This window comes from Sciurus carolinensis, chromosome 2 (genome assembly GCF_902686445.1).
Source record: "Sciurus carolinensis chromosome 2, mSciCar1.2, whole genome shotgun sequence".
NCBI lineage: Eukaryota > Metazoa > Chordata > Mammalia > Rodentia > Sciuridae > Sciurus > Sciurus carolinensis.
The window spans coordinates 134,455,838-134,476,289 of NC_062214.1; the positions used below are offsets into that span (position 1 = coordinate 134,455,838).

Genomic DNA, 20,452 nt, shown 5'->3' on the forward strand with positions numbered 1-20,452 from the left:
ACATAACAATTCTTACTATGTGCTGACATGACATTATAACAGCTCTGATATGGTACATCATAATAAAACCATAATTAGAACAGTCATGATGTATTATGGCAATGATCCACATCATCACTGAAGTGCATTGGAATGCACAGAAAACTTATTGAGATGAGGAGATTTGGAATGTAGTATAGCACGACCACAAAGTTTCATAGCCTGGAAGAGAGTACCACTATGCTCATGCTGCTGGTTTCAAGGGTTATACTTCATTTCTTAGATATCTATTGGAGAAAGGTCTGTATTGGTGGAAAGAAATTTTTGAGAATGGCATTTGGAAGTGTATGTGTTTTTAAAAGATATCTCAGGAAGAACCTTGCTGAAATAAGGATCGAACTTCCTAAATTCTGTAATAGAAAGCTCCTAGAACTTATTTATCAAATAAAAGAACTTAAAAATTTTCATTCAATATCTCAAATCCAATGAAATGCTTCACTAAAGTAGGATGTATTGAAGATTGTTTCAAAAGTTTTAGTTAACCTTGCTCTTTCTTATGGTTCTCTGTGTCTTAAATTGTATAGTTTACATTTTATGTGGTTCTGTCCATTGCTCCATTGTTTTCTCCCAGGTTTTCCCGCATTAGAATCTTATATCTGAATCTTGTTCCAACAAGTGGCATCTTTATTTGGTGGGTTTTGATCTTGACATTTCTTCTGTATCAAATAATGTGATTATTATGGTTGATCAGGTAGATGTGGACTCAAAGAAGCTGAACTTTCTAAAGTTCTAAAGAGAGTTTTTTAAACTCTCTTTTCCAGGCCACTTCTCATTCAGTGCCTTATTATCCCATAAAATATCTCAGCCAAGTAGACTTCTGGTCTCTGCCTGCACACCTCTGGTGAATGGGAACTCACTGTCTCTCCCATGCTGTGTTCTTATTCATGCTTTGACCTTTGATCCCTAGTCCAACCTGTAAGACCAAATGGAACAAATTAATATTTTTTATGCAAAAGGCCTCTAAATATTCAGCCACCTAACATGTCTTCTGGATAGTTCTAGCTTCTTCAATAGCTTTCCCATTGCAGAAGTGTCAGATCTTCCTTTGGACATTTAATGTATTGTGTTGACTCTCTGTCTCAATTCAGCCCCCAATTTTTTGTTTACATATACTTTCCATTGTTTGTTGATTCATATTGAACCTGAAGGCAATTAAAGCCTAGTCACCTTTGTCCTTTATGCAGTTGTTACATATTTATCTTTTCATCAAGGGTAGGATGGGATGAGGGTGGTTATTAATTCTGCCAGGCTTGACATTTGTCATTTCTCCTTCTTAGATTTAATTCAATATGCCGTCATCTTTTGTTCCCTTTAAAGTCTAATATTATCATCTGAAATAGACAATATGAAATATTTGCCTATGGATTCACATCCAAGTCAAAGGCATAGTTTGGCTTGTACAGTATTAAAAAGTTTTAATGCAAAATATAATTTATAGATTTCACATAAAAATGTGTACTTTGCCTTCATTTAAAAAACACACCTAGTCATACAAAACCACGTTAAAGCCATAATCTCATGTGGGGATAGTTGGCATAGCTACGTTGGCATAGTTGCCCTTTTAGGTGGGGTGTATGCTCTCCTATCCACCACAGATCACACTCTTCGCTCATATTTCATCATTATGTCAAATGTCAACAGTAATCACATTCACGCACTGTTTTTTCCCTCTATAGAGAAAGTAGTTTTCCTTTTCTTTGATAGTAGCAATAGTGAGAATATGATGAGGGAAGAGGAATTAAGCTTACCCCACTCATCTCTTTTACATTACCTGCCAGGTAATAGGGTGTTGGATTTTGCTAGTATTACCAACCACTGATGGCTTGGAACCTGCCATGGTGGGATTATTTATACTAGGGAAATTGGCAAACACTAGAATTAGGGCTTTGTTTTTTTCTTTTTTCTTCTTCCAGAGAACCAGTTTATTAGCATATAAGTATTTTTATGAGTTTATGATCTCTGAACTAATTATTTATTATTCTTTATTGATCAATGAGATTAGTATAATCTGTCAATTTGATCAATATATCACATTCATGTTTTCTTCTCCTAAGATACTAAATAAGACTGGACCAAAGAAGACACCTGTTAGAGCATAACATAATTAAGCAGTGATCTTTACTTATGGTTGTTCAACAGGTTTTCAGCAAAAATCCCTGCACTTTTGTGCTTCTAAGCTATTTCATTCCTCTGCTAACTTTATACTTATGAAAATCTAATGGAAGTTCATACACCTGATCCATGAATTCATATCCTTGCTGTAGGGATTTAAGTCATTAGATTTTGGGTATATGTTCTCAGCAACTTAATTATGTTTAAAATCTGGTTAGTAGTGTAGTAAATAACTGGTATTGCTACAAAATTGCATTGAGACGGTAATAGGATTGAATTTCTACACAAGTTGACACTCAATTAAAATTTCCATATATCCAGTGAGTTAGCCAGTTCTTGTCCCGGGAACTAGAGCAAATGCCTTCCTACTAAGCTGCTCACTTCAAAACAGGCAAAATTTATAATAGAGTCAAATCAGAACTAAATGCATCAATGAAAACTGGAGTTTTTCTCATAGAATACAGATCAAAAGCAAGAAATAGACTAGAAAGCACATGGGATCTTTCTTTCTTAAATTCTACTCTTTTTATTGACTCTGGGGGAAAAAAATAACACATTAAAACCTCCTTACTGAATTACTGTCCTAAACCAATAGATCCATTGGGCTTGTTCAGTTAAAAGCCACAACAGACTTTGTAATGCAGTGATGTAATCTTGGCTTTGTGTCATTTATATTCAACCTAAAAAAAAAAAAAAAAGAAAAAAAAAAGAAAACAATTTTTCTGAATAGACAGGCTGACAACAATATTGTTCAGTGTGGGTTTTTATTTGGATTCCTTCCAAATGGTTCACATGCCTTCACAGTAACACATCATGCTTGCTTACGTTTTTTTGCCTGAATTCTAAAGTTTTCTTCTTTTACTAGCTTTCTGTTTTTCTTTTAAGGTCTCAGTTATGTTTGTAAAACTAACCAGCTCCACCACAAAATTAGGATGTATCTTGCAGAGAGCATTCATTTTACTTTTTGCATATTTTTCCCGAGGTCATGTCAAGGTTAGTTTGAATTCCATCCTACATTAAGACTTCTTTCACAGCTATTTAGCTCGGCAGCCTACTCCCCGCTGGGGTCTGCCCCTTGGGCACGTCAAAGCTTCAGACCTGACAAATCACACACAGATGAAGCTGTACAGTTTTTTAAACAGTTTCATCAGTAACTTTTTTTTTTTTCTTTTTCACTATCCTCCTTCATGGTAAGATTTTTTTTTTCTCTGAATTGTTGATTTCTATTTGAGACTGTTTTTACATCAGAGTTGCAAACTAGCAGTATCATTTATTTTACACTAACATATACTAATAACCTTCTAGTTGCCAAGACTACAGACTACCATTCTTGACTAATAAAACTGTAATTTTATTATTAAAATCTATTTGGAGTAGGAAGCTTATTGTTGGAATATCACAGAGTTTACCGGAATCAAAAAAATGTCAACCATAAATATGCATTTGGTTTATAACCTATTATGAGTTGAGCCTGGAAATGTTTCTCAAATGGTTAGTAATATGCTCTTATCAGTATTTTAGCAAATTGTGAAACTAATGGTGCAACTCTATTTCCTGTTTAATTGATGAAGTTAAAGTGCTTGGCTGCTAATGAGTATATTAGCAAACAGTGTCCCCTTTACAGGCTTAAGTAGATCAGGATTTTTAAAAAGCAGCTTACTGTCCTTATTTTTATGGGCTGAAAAATAATACTGAATGCCACAAAATTGATCAACTGAAGAAATGGTGTAATTATTGCTGTACAGTCATTTTGGCAATGTCAAGTGACCAGATTATGGTTTTCTAGTTTCCTCAGTAGAAAATAGTTTTTGTCCTTTATAAACTACAGGCTTTTCATTATATTTTCATTTAGAACAAATAACACCTGAAGATCTTGACTGCAGACTAAGCTGCAAACTTAAAAGTGAGGGAGAAAAATAATATTTAAATGATTCTCTTCTGTCCTCTTTTACAGTCAGCTCAGCATGAAAGTACCCAATGAAGGTTCTATAAAAGGTTGCTTGGTTGAAACTAATTAAAGACAGGTCTAAATAGAAAAAGAAAAGAAAAAGGGATCAAAGGAATTACATTAGGTGTCAGGATGTTGTTTGGGGACACTTTACTTAATTTTTGTGATTCTGTACCAGGAAAATGCAAAATTCTAAAAATGTCCATTTTTGGCCATAATTCTACATTTGTGTTATTTTTGCAATAAGATACATGTCAACAGGCAAACATCTTGAAGAAATCATTTCAGCATTGGCACGTTAACACATTATGGTGAAAAGAGAGGCTTGTGCTTTTCACGCAGTGCATTTCAGTCTTCAATTAACGTGAAAGCACTACAATGCCTATGCAACTTCTCTTGCCTAGTGGTGCACCATTTATCATTGCAGTTTTACATTGACCTTGACACCCACTTCATTAGAATAAAGATTGTCTACCATTTAGGTTACATTGTTCCTCTGCACAGAGACCCCATGCAAATTTCTGTTCAGATAGAAGAGCTGCGAGGCTGTCAGAGGTCATCTGCATTAAATGATTGCAGCTATTTTCCAACTGCTTCTTTTCATTCTACTCAATTCAGGCTAGGAGGATCAATCAAGTCCTCTGCCTGAAACAGTGGGACTGCTGGGAATATAACTGTTTTTGGTAGTAGTGGATATGCCCTAAACAGTATTAAATATTTAATATAAACTCATTAAAGGCCATGCAGAGGCTTCAAAAAGATATCAAATTTATAGAAATATCTAAGGGGCTAGAGAACCTTTTTTAAAAATAAATAGACTAATAATTTTCAGTTTTGTAATTTTAGAAGGTATATGCACAATATTTCTTAAACTTTGTGAATCTTTCCTATAGGATATGTTTATTTCTCATCCTTGACAAGTGTTGGGAAGGGAAGAGACAGGCAGGCTTGCTGTTCTTATGCAGTACTTTACATGAAATTGACATTGAAAGTTTTCAGGCTTGTGTTTTTATTTTTATTTTATAATAAAAAATTCTTCTCTGGCTATATTTATTTTTAAAAGCTTAGATATTTGTTATGTAAAAGAAATGATGGGAGAAATAAGTTGCTAGATCTCCTACTTAAGTTTCCTGAGTGATATAATTGGAATTAAATTATTAATGGGAGATACTTTTAAAAAGATTGTTTTATGATCTTCTATTAGGGAATTTGCAATTCATTTTAATATTTGTAGTTTGATTTATATTAAAGATAATGCAATCTATGTCCAATTAACAATACATGGCCAATGTAATGTGATTTCCAGATCATGCAAATGGAATAAGCTAGAAGAGGGGGGAAACTCAATTCTTAACCTCAGATGTAATTTGCTGTGCGAGTTCTGGCAATTTTAAATGACATTGCACTTTTTAATTTTTCCAAAGGCTCAGCAGCAAATTTATCCCAATCAAGAAAGCCTATTATTAATTTACAAGGACAATTGTAGGAGTCTTTATAATTTCTCTGTGCAATTATTCGCCATAAATGCTAATGGTAAAATACAAGTCGTTTGCAAGAAATGACAGCTATTATTTGTCTTGGGCTGAACCCTCTTCTTCAATTTTGAACATCTTCCCCAAGTGTTGGTGATCCTGACTCCTTGTGAAGTATCACATGCTTTGCGAGATGCTGGACATTGGTCTTCAGAAAAAAGGAGGCAGCACAAGAACCGCTGCAAAGGCAACACTGGCCTCTAGCAGTACAGCTGAGCTGTGGACCCTGGACTTTCATATAAAAAGACTCTTTGTTCATCACTGAATGGCATTAGGCATGGACTTGCTGAGGGGCCACCATGAAGCCTCCAATGAGAAGGGCAAACACTAGCCAGAGAACACAATGTGAGAGTCATAGACACGTCCTTGCATTTTTGTGCAAAAATGCATATTTTCACATATGATTTTGCCTGTACTTTTGTATTTTATGTGTTCTGTGCATGTGCTGTCTTGTTAGTAGACTAAGATATTTTATTTTCTCACTATATTTTTTCCATCTATCTGCCTATCGTGTATATGGGAAAGGTGATTCCCACCAAATATTCAGGTGTTTGAAGTGTTAATTTGCATAAGGAAAGATGTTCAAATCTGATACTTTTATAACTAGATCAGTTTCCTTGTTTTAACTCTTCTAATATAAAGTCACACGAAGCCAGTTAAAAGTAATATGTTGCATGATGTAAATATTCGAACCCTGATGACACAGAATTTGACAGTCCTATTCTAATAATCGAGAAAATTATTTGGTTTAATTCTTGTGTTTCTTGTAACCAGAGCTTCACTCTCTGCTCAGCAATGTCTGGTCTCTTTTCAGCATAACCAACAGAAGCACCATACAAAAGTCTTACAATGGATGTCTTAATCTCTCTGTGTGCTTTTAGAGCATTATTTTGAATTCCATCATGCTGCCTTTTTTCTTTCCTCTTCTGAAGTTTTATTACAACAGCAGAATTCCCAGGGAGCTTTGGGGGCAAGGTTCACATAATATAGCCCTGAAGTTTTGCTTAGGTGGGAGCCATCCCCCAATCCTGGCCATCTTTTGATGATCTTTCTATTTCAAAAAGATTCACTGGTAGAGTCTTATACATTAGCTGTATATAGTTTATTTTTTATTTTTTTATTTACTAGACGGTGAGCATCTACAACCCTTTCATGATGCTTTCTTTCTCTGACCTCACAGTGACAAGGCATCTTGTTCTTTAACATTGAGGGAGGCAGAAAAATGCTTGAGTTGCTCAATGTGTGCCTTCTATACCAGTTTCAAAATGGCTTATTCTTCTGGTTTCCATGGTGACAATTAACACTGTTTCAAGGCATTGTTCCAGTCTCCATTTGGGCAGAATTTTCGGTGTGATTTTTAACAAAAAAAAAAAAAAAAAAAAAAAAAAAAAAGGTTTTAGAAGGGAAAAAAAGTCTTTAGCATAACTGTCAAAAAAGTTATCTCAATCAAGTCTGCATGTATTTCTAAGTATATTTATTTCAGAAATCCCTGTTTTTGCTGACTTCATTTTACAATTAGTTTATCATTTGTGCTTATAAAAAGGAAACACTCAGTAAGAATTTCTTAAAAATTTCTTTAATTCTTAGCTAGAAGAGTGAAATACTATTTCTGGTTATTTTTAACTCTTTTTTTTTTAAGTTTTTTTATAGTTATATATACTGGATTAGGATTTAGGATAGTAGTGGCCTGTGTCTTTAATTTAGATCATTCACAAATCTATTAGGAGGATTCATTAGTCAAAATTGAATTGGTCAAGCAAATACACTTAATAATGTAAATATGCCCTTTCAATAGAGTATATTTTATTTTTGACTAGACAAAGAGGCCCACAGCAGGTGCTATGGGGAAATTAAATACTGGATGCTTATTTACTTTAGCACTCAAGAAAAGCCATCTGACTTTAACTTTGCTAATCTCATTTTTGGCTATTGAAGAGTAGTCTATATCATAACATCCCCAGACTACAGGACACAATAGGGCAGCTCTGCTCACTTACTGCTGTGGGTGGAATGAATATGAAGATTAAATTATCTTTCCACCACAGGATAAAGTAGCCCTACTTGATAGCATGACTGAGAACACATAGAGCTGGCAGTTATTGCTCCCCTTCTAATGCTTCTGAAAAGATGGTAGAGAAGAACAAAAACATACTATCATCAACAAAAATATGACCCTCCTGGTATTATTACACATATAGTTTAAGGCCCTAAATCTTACCAATTCTAGCTTTTGGAGTACTTCAAAAATTAAAATATAAATTTTTCACCTTAAATTACATGACCTGCTTTCATTCATATACCAAAACATCTAACCATTAACTAGATTCTCTTAGCTTTTATAGTTTGAAGACATTGTCCGTCAATCATATCTTTCATCAGGCTATTTATATAGAAGGTTACATAGGGACAAAGAGAGCATACATAAAGACAAGTTTTTTTTTTTTTTTTTTTTTTTTTAAAGAAACAACTGTTTTAGTAGCTATTGCTGTAACTACTTATTAATTACTTATTAATTACTTTTTTTTTTTCTGGTACTGGGAATTGAACCAGGGCACTCTACCACTTAGATACATCCTTGGCCCTTTTTTATTTGGAGACAAGTCCTCTCTAAATTGCCCAAACTGGCCTTAAAATTGTGAACCTCCTGCCTCAGCCTCCCAAGGAGCTGGGATTACAGGCATGCATCACTGTACCTGGCAATTACTTGCTTTTTATATTTTTATTATTATAAAACTATGATTTTTATGGGACACATTTAAACTGTTCTCTTTCTTGACAAATTTGCTAAGTAGGAGGTTTTCAAAGTTGGGCTAAAGAGAAATGAGCTTGTCACAAATAAAAATGACAACTGATAGAAGCCACTGCCAGGCGTCACAGCCAGAGGACTCCCTCTATCAATTAGCACATGTGGCATAAGTAAAAGGTTTGAGTAGGACTCTTCTGCTTTCCTGAAATATTGGTTCTCCCAACATTATATCAAAGTCTTACCAAATTAGTTATGTAAATCTTTACATGGGAATCTGATTACGTAAAGCATATTGGCCTCTTCTCCAGTTCTCATTGTGACAAATAATATGCTGTCCGAATTTCTAGAATACTTGTGAGTATTGAGCCCCCAAACCTCGAGTGGACAGTGTGTTTTCTGTATTAGAGTAACGTGGTCCTGGTAATTGCCTGTCATTAGAAAATGCAATCAGAATTTCCCATGTATCACAGGCCAAATTCTGAAAGCGCTCTAAAGCAACCCTTGATTTTCTTCACTATGCATATTCATGTAATTTTGGATACTCTGACATCCTGATCAACATTCATTAATAATATGAAATGCTTTAAATCACCTCATTTAAAACATTTTGTTCTGTGATCCACAAATGACTAACATTTGGAGAAGTTTACATAATACAAATGATGTGCATGTTTAGTGTAAATGAAAGATTAAAATATGAAACTAAAAGTATGCAAACATATGCATGCAAATGCTGAAAATCTATTAACTGAAACAGTAATTTCATACCCTCTTTTCCTTTAAGCTGCTTCCAATTGTATTTTAGTTTTGGATTTTATATAATATCATGTTTTCAAGGTGAATAAAATTACCCAAGTGCTTGGGTATGTTTTGAATCCACTGATTAATGCTACTTTTCCCACACAAAAATGTTTCTTATTAGATCTGATGAGGGTGCTTACCTTAGGGCACTCTTGCTCAGTTGGGGCAAAGGAGCAGTGCTACCATGGAACTCAGTGACCTAACTTTGGCACTTCAAAGAGAGAAGTTTTGGAGTTACCATTATATTTTTAAAATATTCAAAAAATGTAAAATATGTTTAATATTTTAAAGAGAAGATAATTTTTCTACTCAGAGGTATTTTTACAAATGCATTTTAAAAATACAATTGTAGTTGTTTATAGCTATCCATAAGACTTTCTAACTATGAAGTTATACAAACAGTTATATCAAGAGAATCACTATAGTAACTGTCATATTACATAGCTTTTACATTATTTCCAGCAAAACATCTTTTAGGAGAGACTCATTTGACAATTTGTTGGAATACCGTGTATATTGAGGAATAGGGTTCTGTAATCACTGTAATATTTGGAAACACTTTACAATAATCAATAAAGAGGTATATCTTGTAACTGTTCCCAAAGCATTGACTTTCTTTTTCTTCTCTGTATGAATCTCTTCCCTAAGCCCACACAGAGATTTTAAGTAAAAGCAAATTGGAAACAAAATGTTAATTGAGAACTCAGGCAAGTTATAAGAAAGAAGTCACATAATCGTATGGACAATTTTGTTTAAACCACTGAGACTATTCTTTTGGGGACAGGGATGAGATGGGGAGCACTCTGGAATCAAATATTGACCAAAATCAACTGTGATATTAAATCCTACCAAACCAAGTATTTTCTTGTTTGGAATATTTTAAATTAAAAATCAAATGCATGTGTAAACTTGATTTAGAAAGACGTAAATCTTTGTCAACTCAATTCATAAATTAGATGTTTGTGTATGTGTGTGTAATATATATTTTAACTGTTTTCAGCAATATTTCTCAACCGCCCAAGGTACTTAGGTTCATTATCCTTACAAATTTTATTGGAAATAAAAACTTTCACACCCATAAGCATTACATGCTCTGTTCAAAGATTTTCTAAGAACACCTGTCTTCCTAATGATATCTCTTTCTCTCTTTTCATTTTAGCGATACAGTGTGGAAATGTCCATCAGGCACCTGAAAAAGACGGAGCTGCTTAGTAAGGTTGAAGCTTTGAAGAAAGGTGGCGTTTTACTACCAAATGATCTCCTTGAAAAAGTGGATTCAATTAATGAAAAATGGGAACTGCTTGGGGTATTTGCATTTTTATTACTGTTTGTAGGTTATGTGTACATTTTTTTGTGTAGTGAAGTACTCTATCTGTCTGATTTCTAATTTGAGGCACAAATATCTCTCTCTTTCAATTCACTACCTACATTTCAAACAAGCTATTCATGCTATTATGGGGAAAACACTGCTTTTCCTCTTCTGTTGATTTTTTTTTTTAATTCTGAGCTTGTCTCCTCTCAGATTTTAATAATTTTGGTTCTTTAATACATAAAAAAGTAAGTAAAATATGCCATGTATTATGGGCATGCACCAAGTCAACTATAATACAGTATATCTGATATACACTGACTGTCATGCTTGAGTGAATGTTAATAGAATTTATTCTGAAGGTACATGTTAGAGACATCTACTGTTTAACTATTTACTGTACCCTTAAGATGAAAAGTGGAGTTGTCACTACAGCTTTCAAGTCACACTAAAGCACCAAAACAAAGATGCAAATTTGACCTAAATCTGAAATGCAGAATTAAATCAGTCTCTGTTTTGTGCCTCAATTTCCAACTCACTTTTAACAAAAGCAAAAAAAGAAAAGAAAAAAAAAGTTTCATGTAATTCATTTCACGCAATGATGGGCTGGGTCTCAGCCAAGGACTGAAATGCAAGAATCTGGCAAAAAGGCAATCTAGAGATTCTGTTACCCAGAGACCAGGGTGGCACTGTGCAGGAGACAGTGTTGTCCTTTTGTTAGAAGACAGCAGAGAGAGGTTTACCTGTATTTTTTCATCAGCTTCTCTCCTAAATTGCCTTCACTTCAAATCAAGGGTAAGCTAAATTTGTCAATTACCTAAATGATTAATTTGAACATCTAAGTATGGGTGGTGTTAGTTATGGAGCCTAATTTTTCATGCCTTCCGTTTTTCTGCCTCTTTAAAATTATTTTTGAAGAAATAATACTCCAAAAATATTTGAATTAGAAGCATTCCATGTACCTTGATGACTTGGAGAAATGCCAGTGTTCAGTTTATGTCAGGCTTAATCTAGGTGATTAAAAAACTGCAACTTTAAGTCCTTGGTTCTCATCTAAATTCTCTACACTCTGCAGTTGTGCAAAGTAACTTAAAATGTAAAGTTCTTACTCTAATCTATTGTTACATTACCTTTTAATAGTAATTAATGTCTTTCACTTTATGGTGATGTAAGTCATAACCTACTAAATTTTATAGAATTCACTGGTCTCAGACATGAGAAATGTGGTTAGTCTATGACATTTTAAAAGGTTGTTTACTAAATAGATAACAACAGCAACTTTATTTGCTTCATCAATAAACTGATAGTCTGTTGACATTGCATTTTAATATATCTTTTGCTAATTTGATAACTAACATTTTTTATAAACCTGTTCAGAGTATGTCATTTATATTGCTTCCACCACGAAAATTTTAAATCAGCATTATATTGAAGAAAAAAAAGACTATCGTTTATGAATCAGATGCCTTAAAATGCTTGTAATTTTGATAAAAATATTCAAATACAAAACAATTTTGCAGTGATTTGGGGAGAGAGTAGGATGGAGGAAGATTTTATAATACAAAAACCTGTGCTACACTAACACCACCCAGGCATACTGTTTTAATTGGCTTGATTACATTTTAATTGGCATGAAAAAAATTAAAGACAAGGATTTTAACTTCTAACAATAGTAAAATAGAGGGATATGGTTTTTAATATTACTTTCATCTAAGGTGAACAGTGTGGAATGGAAATACATTAGAATGAAATGTCAGTGGTGCGTACAGTTTAATCTGTGAAATTTTGTCCCCTGTGCTGCATATTACTCTGTCTCAATTGCATATTAAACAACCCTATCAAGGCAGGCATTGGCATCTGCTGTGCTGACACAAATTGTGAATTAAATGAAATTGATGTCCTCTGTCGTATATTTATGAAGACGGACCATTCTCTGAAGTATTCTGTTTATGAAGAATTTATGATTGCAAACTGTTCCAGAACAAAAAAGTGGCAATAAATTCTTTTTTGTGACCCTACCCTCCAAGGGCATTGATTTCACCTCCTGCTGCTACTTTTGTTACAGCATAAAAACAATAGCTAAATCTGGATTCCACTGAGGGTCTTCAAATTATCAATATTTGCACCATGAAAATGCAAGGGTGTTGCCAAGAAAGACTATTTTTCTGTTACAATCTCTAAAAATACTATTTACAGAACACTACACAGCAGATGAATGTTTGTTGATTTAATTTTATTTGTATTTTAAAGCTATTTTTGTAGGTTTAATTTATCATTATAGACTAAATCCTATTGATTCTACAAGAGAGTGCATTCCACCAAAGGGCGGGGGGGTGGATAAGAAAAAGAAACCAGTTCCAAGGCACCTTCATGCCATAGTTGTTAATCTAAGTAGGCTTTTAGCACAGTGAGTTGGGCATTATTTTAACACATAAAGTAGAGCATCTAACATGCAAAAGCTAAATGGGAAGAATTGTGGGATTGAACAATTTCCCAGTCAAGTAAAAATCAACATCAGCACCAAGAAGTCTACTTCTTTTTAAAAATGTCCTCTGTCATATTGTTTGGGAAACTGTACTTCACAAAACAGAAGAATTTAATTCTCTGCACAATCTACTCTTGGCCTCTTTCATACAGTGATTAAACTCTGACTTCTATATCTTGAACATGTTATGTAGAGAACTTTTTAACTGTAAATTCTTATCTTGAGTATTCAAATGAATTTTTATCTATGACCATGGTGAAGTTTTGGACTAAACCTCCTTTCTGTTAAAAAGGAAAGTATAAGTGAACGAGGTTTTCTTAAGTATCCACTGGCAGTAAGGAAAATGCACACTGTGAGAATTTGAATCCCAAATGGAATAGCAAGCTGACCTAAACTAATTATCAGTAGTAAGGTAGAAGATACTGCTGGACTTCAAGGTAGCTCTTGTTATGATGTTTTTTTGGTACCCAAGCTAATCCATGATTTTGTTTCTGTTGTTGGTGTTTGTTTGTTTTGTTTTTGTTTTTGAATCTGATACATTAGAAAACCCTAGGAGAGAAGATCCAGGACACAATGGCAGGGCACAGTGGGTCAGGTCCACGTGACCTGCTTTCTCCTGAAAGCGGAAGCCTGGTAAGGCAGCTGGAGGTCAGGATCAAAGAACTGAAAGGGTGGCTAAGAGATACAGAGCTTTTCATCTTCAATTCCTGCCTGAGACAAGAAAAGGAAGGAACAATGAATGCTGAGAAACAACTGCAATACTTTAAGGTAATAAAAAAACAATCAAAGTTGATAAAAAGGTTTCTTTATGGTAGAGATGAAATATTTATCAACTACATAAAGTATTATGCCCATGTATCTATGGATCACTGTTTGCTTAAATGTTTCCTTGAATTTATAGATGCCCTCCACATTTCTTATATGCTAACATCTATATGCATATAAAGATGAGCATCAAGCATATCAAATACACATTGTATAGAAGTCTCTGCTACTTGTATGTTTTATGCATTTCCTATTGAAGGAGGACTTTGGTAAATTAAAAGCAGATCAGCAAACATTACTTGGGGACTTTGAAAGATAGACCTAAATATTCTGTAAATAACTTGGCTAAAAATACTTCTATAAATTGATATGATAAAAGCACATGATTTAATTGAAGACCAATAATTCTGACAGAAAGAAACATAATTTTTACATATGGAAGAGTCAACTATGGAGGGAATAAAGTAAAAGAGGTTCCTACATAATAGCATATCCCATTGTAGAATAATGCTTTCCTTAGCAACACAGCTGTTTTCATGTTCATGTCCATGGAGAAGCATTTCCCCTGGTTTGTTTCTATTCTTTACACAGTATCCACTCAAAAGCAGTTTAACATTTGAACGTTTTCCCTTATAGCACTAGCTAGCCCATACTGAGTAAACCCTCCTATAAAGGTTATAATTGTTTGTGTTCTGACTGAGGCTTTGGAATTGTAGAATATGAATTTGGTGGCATATTAACACCAGTGTGAAAGGTATTTAGAGAAACAGGACAGCTAAGAAACAAAGAACTTCTTGGACCAAGCAACCATTTCTTCTCAAAATCTTCCAGAGTCAGGTTTTATTCATCTCACCCCATCCAGCAATCTGTTAGAGAATTTAGTCCCATGTGGTTCACCTTCCCTTTGCCATTTAGGCAGGCTCATCTTGTTTCATGGCGTACTACAAGAAGAGGCATCCTCAAAGATAAGACCACAGTCTTGTGTAATTGTCTGCATTACACAATACATTGTTTTGGTTAAAAGCCTCCTCTTCTGCTGTTTAATTGACAAGAGCAAGCTGAAAATTAAGTGAAAACATCTTGACAAGGCAAGTGGGTTTTATAGTCTAAAAGCTAATAGTACTCACACGATTTGCCATTTCATTTTTACTTGTCCCACCCAAAAGTGTTATATAACAATTGGAAACAACAAGAAGTTTGTTACTACCATTATTTGTCAACCTACCTACTTATGTTTTATACATAGACCATTTGACGTTACTTGCTATTACTATAGATGGAAGCATGAATGGTTCCACATTAATATTGTTGTTTCTTCCACAGGACATTAGCTTTATACTTTGGCTTTGTATGGTGACAACATCATTTTTAACTAGGTTCCAGTAAAAATTTAAAAGAACTTCAGAAACAAAGAGAGAGATAAAAAGGTGGGGTTGGGAGGTATTCTAGTCTTTTGCTAATGTTACACTATCACTCTCTAGCCGCCAAATGAATAGTCACTACACCTAATTCATTATTTACCAAGTGCATTTTTGTACCTAAAAATAATCACAGAATTTTTATTTCTAAACTACAGTAGAGATCACCACATGCTTTTGACATTCTGTTTCTCTTCTTCACAGATATATTTTTTTACCTTGGAACATTCTTGTTTTCAGTGTCACTATTCATTAAACTTTTATATCTCACTTTATTTAGCTACTTTAAAAACATAATTATCACAGAGAATCTTCTACCCTAAAAAGGCAGGACCTTAAAATAATGTACACCTAATCATGTGGTCCCTCATCCACATTCCATCCCCGTTTTCTTCCCCTATGTTTATCATAGTCCTGAACCCCATATTGATTATTCTCTTGCTTCCCTTTTATAGGAAAGAGTATTTTTATTTAAGTTATTTTCCAATTTATAAAAAAAATTCTTATTTTAAGTTATCTTTCAGAATTGCCTTTTTTCATTAGCTAATAAATTGCCAAGATTTATTCATGTTGTTGAGTATCATAGTTAAATTATTTGGAAATTATAATATTCCATTTTGAGGATTTACATCTATCTCATTTAATCCTAATAGTAACATAGGGTTGCTATTTAGATCCGATTTTTTTTCATATGGAACTCAGGCACAGGTGACCTTCTGTATCCAAGGTCACCTTTAATGTGTGGTAGAGTTGGCATTTAAGTCCAGTAATGCCAAAGACTATAATGCCCATTCTCTGAACTACTATGCAAAATGGGTATTTATTGATATTCACTGAGTATTCTTCCATGTCAGATGACTCAGAGAGAAAAGTGGGACAGAACTAGATTTCATTGTTTCTTTGTGGCAGATTTATCAGTCACCATCTTCAGCAGTTTGGCCAGAGTAGCAAATTAGCTTTAGCTATTGAAGGTATTTAGAGACAGGGAAGATAATTGTGGTTTTGGCTTGAATTTTTGTACTATATCAATGTAAACTTCTTTGCTGGGTCATTTTTTAAATTGAAACTTTTCAAACTTTTTGAGGTGATGGAGCCCTGATGATTTTTCTTTTTGACCGGAAGCTCTACTTCCTTTCTAAAGTTGACCTTAAGGAATTTGTTCAGATAAGTTAAAGGGGTCTAGCATAGCACTTTCTTGTTTTAAAAGAAAAATTTGTATGTCTGTTAGAATAAATGTCTTTCATAGTCAGAATTTTAAATATTTCTAAGTTACTTTGCTTTGTGTATGATTAATCAAGTGTTCTTTGTCTTACCACATTCACTGAAAGAATAAAACCAAATGTTTGTAATACAATAATAACAATGAAATATATGTTTATAACCTGTCAAAATCATAATTGGTAACAAGCATATACAGAATGAAAACATTTTATTTGCCGTAAATCCAAAGAACAGATACCCTCTGCCTTTCTCAGTGATAAAATAGCTCAAATGTGAGAGTTAGTATAGAGCCTTTATGTTTGGAAACTGTCATGCTCTGCCTCTTCAGTGGGTTCCCACATCCCTTGCCGTCATTGGTCACAAAGAGGGCAGACTTTATCCATAGGCTTTAACTTTGTGACTCTCCATTCTCTGAAACCCTAGGCTTTTAAGAGAACTGAATTCCTTTATATGACACCCAGAGCAATGATAGACAAATCACAGTGCACTCTCCGGGAGAACAGGAGAGAGGGTGCTTCAGATCAAAAGGAAAGCGCTTCACTTTGTAGACAGAAATGCATTTCATACTCAGAGCTTGGTCTGGGATGGGAGTAAAGATCAGGATCTTAAATTTTTGGAAAAGGAGAAGCAATTTCATTAAGGCATTAAGTATGGTAAATGTGGAATTAGACACGAGAAAATTCTACACGATAAAGAAAGAGTTGAAGCCTAGCAAAGGAGGAGAAACATGAAGGTGTGAAGACCTGGGCAGAAATGCAAAATTGTCCAAAGTGAACACGATGACAACAAAATGCAGGGGAGCATGTCAAGGACATAATGAGGCCAGCTGGCAAAGGGCACTGTAGAGCAGCTTCAATGCCATTGGCTAGAAAGCACTGCTTTTTAACGATGACCCTTCAGAGAGAAAAGAATATAATTACTTAATTATATGTTCTTGGATCCCAAAACCAAATTCATTATTCTAAAGACTCTAAATTGGGGCAAAATTATCTATCACTATAGCTGAAGAAGACCGCAGTGCTAGCCTGACCCAAAACCAGCCTGAGAAAGGCAAGTTTAAACATGTTAGAAGACTCTGTCATGATGAAGGTGAATGAATGGGATAGATCTGGTAATCCTATCAGAAACTAATGCCCCGGATTTGCTTAGATATTTTAATTTAACCATGTACTCTTATTCATGTTATTATGCTTAACATGTACCATAATTATATAAGTTGAAAATTATAATCACCTTCTTATATATGTATTTACATATTTTTATGAATGAAGAATTTGAATTGTGGAAAGTAAATGTGACTTGTTTGAATCCACATGGCAACTAGCAACAGAGTGAAAGCAATGGCATTTTGGTATAAATTCAAATAATCTCCCACTCTGTCATTTGATGACCTTTCAAAGAAACGCTAAAACTTGTTTTATTCTAAACCAGGAGTTGACAAACATTTTCTGTAAAAGATCAGATAATATAATCTGCATTGCAGTTACTCAACTCTGCTATCATAGTGCAAAAGCAGCTATAGACAATATGTACATGAAGAGATATAACCATATTCAATGAAGTTAATTTATAAAACTATTTTAAAAACAGGCATTGGGTAGGTTTGACCCAGACTATAGTTCTCTGACCCTGATCTAGATTATAAAATTTATTATAAATGTGGAAATGGCTGCTATCTGAATCTCCTTTTAAAAAAAAATGGAGACTACACTAGAATTGCATTAGAAGGATGAAGCACTCGTTTAGTAATTGTAACCACAACTAATACTGACCGAGTGCTCTTGAGGTATGAGGCACAGTTTCTAAATGTTTTACCTTCATTTGTTTGCTTAATCTTCATCACCATCCTGAGGCAGGTGGTGTTATTATCTCCTACTTACAGATGCAAAAACTGAAGAAAGGAAATTGAAGTAACTTACTCAAGCTTATACAGTTAGTAAGTAATAGAGCTAATTTCCAGACCTATAAATCATTCCACAATTGACCACTACCTTGTAAACATGACAGTCCCTTGGTCAAAGATCTATTTCTGGAAAGAGAAAAATACATCAGCTGGTAACATATTCTATTGTTCCTTCCCATTTTTGAATACTTTTTAACTGGCTAAAGAAAGTCATTGAGTCAATGTTTTAAATCTTGGACATTCAAATTCATAGAGTAGAACCTTGAAGAGGATTCACATTGACTATGAAATGCACAGCATTACCAATTATTTACTCTAAAAAGAAATATCACTAACACAATTTTACAAAACATAGGAATAAAAGACGTAACCACAGTTCATACTTTAAGAAATATCTCCTAAAATCTCAATGCGTAATTTCCAAAAATAAAAATAAGGTCAATGTAATCATGACATTTAGAGAAAATTTCCCATGTCTACTGTAACCAACCTCATTGGCATCATAAATAATTCCACTTCCTATAGCACCAAAATTTACATTTTAAAGGAGTTTAAATTGAAAGACAGGAGAAGAGAATGCTTTGACAATTTTGATATGTGAAAAAGTAGCCTTGGTTCATACAGGTGCCTGAATTATCTCTGCTACTCTATCCTGGAGACAATACAAAATTTGTAATGATGCTATTAACAAAGCAGCAAACAAAGAATTTACAGTAATATAATCTGGTTATACCCAAAACATGAAAAACACCCAAAATCAATAGACATTGGATAATTTTAATCTTTTCTATAGGTCTTAGAATAATTTTAAAGAAGCCATTATATTAATAATATATAAATTAAAACTATGTGTATTCATTTAAAAAATCTCTTATCAGGTTTTCCCCCACCTAAAAAAAATTTTGTCATCTAATATATTCCCAGAAATAATTTTTAGTAATTGGATATAATCCAGAACTGATGCCTAATAAAAATTGCCTGGGTTAAGGTTAAAATTCAATGTTAGATTTAAATAAATCTTATTCGTGTTATTGCCTGAGGGTGGTAGAAAGACCCAAAGGAAATTGTTATAGGCAGTTCCAGAGCAGTTTTCTAACATAAAAGAAAATGGAATAAAGGCCAAATTCTTTCTGATCACACCTTTTATGAGGAAAAGATGCTGAATGATATTCCTTTGAAGTGGGAAGTTCTGTCCCTAATTTGAGGATGCAAAGATACAAGTGTGTGCTCATTTCATATGCATCATTTGTATTGTTGTTATTGGGGAAGCCAGATTGGAGTGGAAGTCAAAGACTGCCATTCTAATCTAGCAAAAATAAGGGGAGAACTCATGCACCCTTTCTTTATTGTCTTGAAAATCAGACATAACTGGTTTGGCTCTGAAACCAGAGTGATGAATGTGTCTAGGTTCTTAAGTGATCTCTTAACATGACTTCAGGGTAATTTTCTTTGTTAATAAACTTAGATAAGGATGAAACCAGGAGAACAGAATTGCAAAGGTGTTCCCATGCTCTCCACTTCAGCAAGTATAGGACAGGAACAGTAAATCTGATTCACCATAGTGTAGAGGCTTAAGCATGTGGGTTCACAATGCTTGGGTTATACTGACTCTGCCTTTTTCTTCCTTAAAATCCCAGGTTTTTCATCTTAAAAATACATAATAATAATAATAATAATATCTTAAAGAGTAGTTATAAGTGTTAAATGTGATAATATATATGAAGATGTTTTAAAATAGTCCCACCTAGTGAGAACTCAATATATTTTAGCTGACATCATTGTAATTACTAAAGCATGAACTTGTACATGTTTTTAGGCATTTATATTTAATATGTAAGAGTTGTAGTAAATAGATACAGCAAATTCCTTGGCGTTTCAATTACATTAGGTGAGTTATATAATTTATAGGAACTGAATTTATCTATTAATTGGATCATTGGCCTATTACTTTCTAGGTAAAACCACAAGAGAATTGTTTTCTCCTCTGAAGACTAGAGGAAAAGAGAAGATAGTACACTTCCCAAGTTTTCACATTGGTGGAAAAGACAGCTCTTTTTGGGGTACAGAAAACCAAGTCTCAGATAAAGGGCAATTCTCCACATTTCTACTACTTTTCAGATTTTGAGTAAGGTGACAAACCATTTTAAGGTGGAGCCCATTTCTTCCCCACCCC

General features: G+C 33.9%; 1 protein-coding gene across 2 annotated transcripts in view; it reads left to right on the top strand.

The window, feature by feature from the left end:
* Window positions 1-20,452, top strand: part of Akap6 (A-kinase anchoring protein 6) — a 281,320-nt gene that overhangs the window by 171,217 nt on the left and 89,651 nt on the right. For both annotated transcript variants that reach the window (XM_047538507.1, XM_047538508.1), the window contains exons 8-9: window positions 10,338-10,484; window positions 13,516-13,740. In XM_047538507.1, coding sequence (XP_047394463.1) covers window positions 10,338-10,484; window positions 13,516-13,740 — 372 coding nt within the window. The remainder of the gene's footprint in view (window positions 1-10,337; window positions 10,485-13,515; window positions 13,741-20,452) is intronic.